At 38.9% G+C, this 2,290-nt stretch overlaps 1 protein-coding gene across 1 annotated transcript in view; it reads left to right on the top strand.

Annotated features, from left to right (window-relative positions):
• The first annotated feature begins 1,749 nt into the window (after positions 1-1,749).
• PRCP (prolylcarboxypeptidase) overlaps positions 1,750-2,290 on the top strand; it is a 28,856-nt gene continuing 28,315 nt past the window's right edge. Inside the window, exon 1 of the mRNA XM_029914990.1 lies at positions 1,750-1,846. Within this exon, the coding sequence (XP_029770850.1) occupies positions 1,751-1,846 (96 nt within the window). The 5' untranslated portion in view covers position 1,750. The remainder of the gene's footprint in view (positions 1,847-2,290) is intronic.

Here is a 2,290-nt window from a genome sequence, read left to right as displayed (position 1 = left end):
CTGTGAGACTTTGGGCAGTTTCTTATTCTGTGCCTCAGTTTTCTTGTTAAATGGGTGTAGCAATAATAATCTAGTTCACACAGTTGCTGTGAGGACTAAATAAGAGGAAATTAGGTCAGTGCTGGCACATAATGTTATTAAATTGTTAATGTAGTACATGGACCTCTTCTGAAAAATAAAAATACCCTGAAATAGATGCAGGCAAAAATTACTTATTACAATGTTCAATTAAATTGCTCCCTTTCAAAGCCTGAGGTCAGCTTCCCAGAGGCCTGGCCATTTTTATAGATGATCCTTACCCTTAAGAAGCTCATGGTTTGGGGGCACCTGGGTGACTCAGTGGGTTGAGCTCTTGGTTTCAGTTCAGGTCATCATCTCATGGTTTGTAAATTCAAGCCCTGTGTCCAGCCCCTAGCTGGGCTCTGTGCTGGTGGCTCAGAGCCTCCTTGGGATTCTCTCTCTTCCTCTTTTATCCTCCCCTACTAGCTCGCTCTCCCTCCCTCTCTCAGAAAATAAATAAACTTAAAAAAAAGAAGCTCATAGTCTGGTAGGGTAAGACACACATATAAGCAAATATTGCGACATCGTAATAAGAGATCTATACCTAATACAGTGGTGTTGGGAGGCGTGACTGGTCACTGTTAGAGCGGGGCAGGCACAGGAGGGCACGCTTGAGCTGATTGTTACAGGGTCTGCAGAGAAATGGCAGGGAATGGGCAAAGTGTTAGAAAGTGAGGGCTATTGAAACCATCACAGATAATAGGTTAAATTCTCCATCGTCACGTGCGTATAGCTCTTTTAATTGTTCATTTATTGATCAAGATGAATAAAAACTTAGAGTTTCTTAATCCTTGTTAGGAAGCAGGAGTTCATTAAAAAACAGCGGTGTGCTCTAGGACTGACAAATAATTTTAATCTGTGCTAAATTTAAATCTAATCGATTGATGTTGGCTATCTAGAGTGCTTTCTTGAGAAGGATTCTGAGGGCACCAAGTGAAAAAATGCAGTGAATGATTAACGATCAGCATTAAGTGTGGAAATAAGGAAGTCGAAAAGCATTTGATGATTGTACTGTGAAGCCAGACAGCCTGTGCTTGAATCTTGGCTCTGCCGCTTTCTAGCTGTGTGACTGTTATAGGATAAACTACTGTGCCTCCGTGACCTGGTCTGTAAAATGGGGATAATAAAAGTACCTATCTCTTCGATTGATAATCAAGTGAACTAATACATTTAGAGTATTTAGAACAGTAACTGACACATTGTAAATACTCAATTATTATTACCTATTGTTAGCTACTACTTATTTTCAAGAAACTAAGATTAATATAAAACCCAAGGGAGTCCAGTATGCTTATTTGTATTGTTTTTTTCTTTTATGTTGTAAATGTTTATGAGTAGGCAGCTAACTTACATATCTACAGTTTTTCCTAGACTATTTGATACACAGTGCAGTTTGAAGATTCTTAACACAATATTGATTATGCAGCTCCAGTGTCAGAACAAGGAGAGTTGGAATGATTGGTGGTTGAGTGACTTGGGGTTATTTTTAATTGTTTTACTTTACTATAGTATGAGATTAATATGCAACAATAAAACAACAATTGTCTGTAGAACAGATATAGATTGTGCAGCTTCCCAGAGCACTTTTTGGGCAGGTTTAACATTCATATATGACTTGCCAAAAGGTTCAATGACTTTTTTCTCATGCTAATTTTCATCCTGGGAATTGGTAAATTCTTCCTAGGGGTTCATGTGGGATGTGGCTGAGGAACTGAAAGCGATGTTGGTGTTTGCTGAACACCGATACTACGGAGAGTCCCTGCCTTTTGGTAACAACTCATTCAAGGTGAGTAAAGGCAGGCCTTGTTTTATCACACTTTGCTTTACTGGACTTTACAGATCATGTGTTATTTGCAGATTGAAGGTTTTAGCACAGCTGTGTTGAGCAAGCCTTTCAGTGCCATTTTTCCAACAGCATATGCTTACTTTGTGTTTCTTTGTTGCATTATGGTAATTCTTGTAATATGTCACAATTATTCATTATTGTTCTATTTATTATGGTCATCTCCAGTCAGTGAGCTATCAGAGGCTCACATAAGATGGCAAACTTAACTGATAAATAATGTGTGTGTTGTGACTGTTCCACCAACTGGCCATTCCCCCATCTCTGTCCCTCTCCTCAGGCTTCTTGTTCCCTGAGATACAAAAGTATTGAAATGAGGTCAGTTGGCCTCTCAGTTCCAATGAAAAGAAGAGTTGCATGTCTCTCATTTTACATAAAAAACTAGAA

This window comes from Suricata suricatta, chromosome 11 (assembly GCF_006229205.1).
Source record: "Suricata suricatta isolate VVHF042 chromosome 11, meerkat_22Aug2017_6uvM2_HiC, whole genome shotgun sequence".
Classification (NCBI taxonomy): Eukaryota; Metazoa; Chordata; class Mammalia; order Carnivora; family Herpestidae; genus Suricata; species Suricata suricatta.
This window is presented reverse-complemented; position numbering and strand designations above follow the sequence as displayed.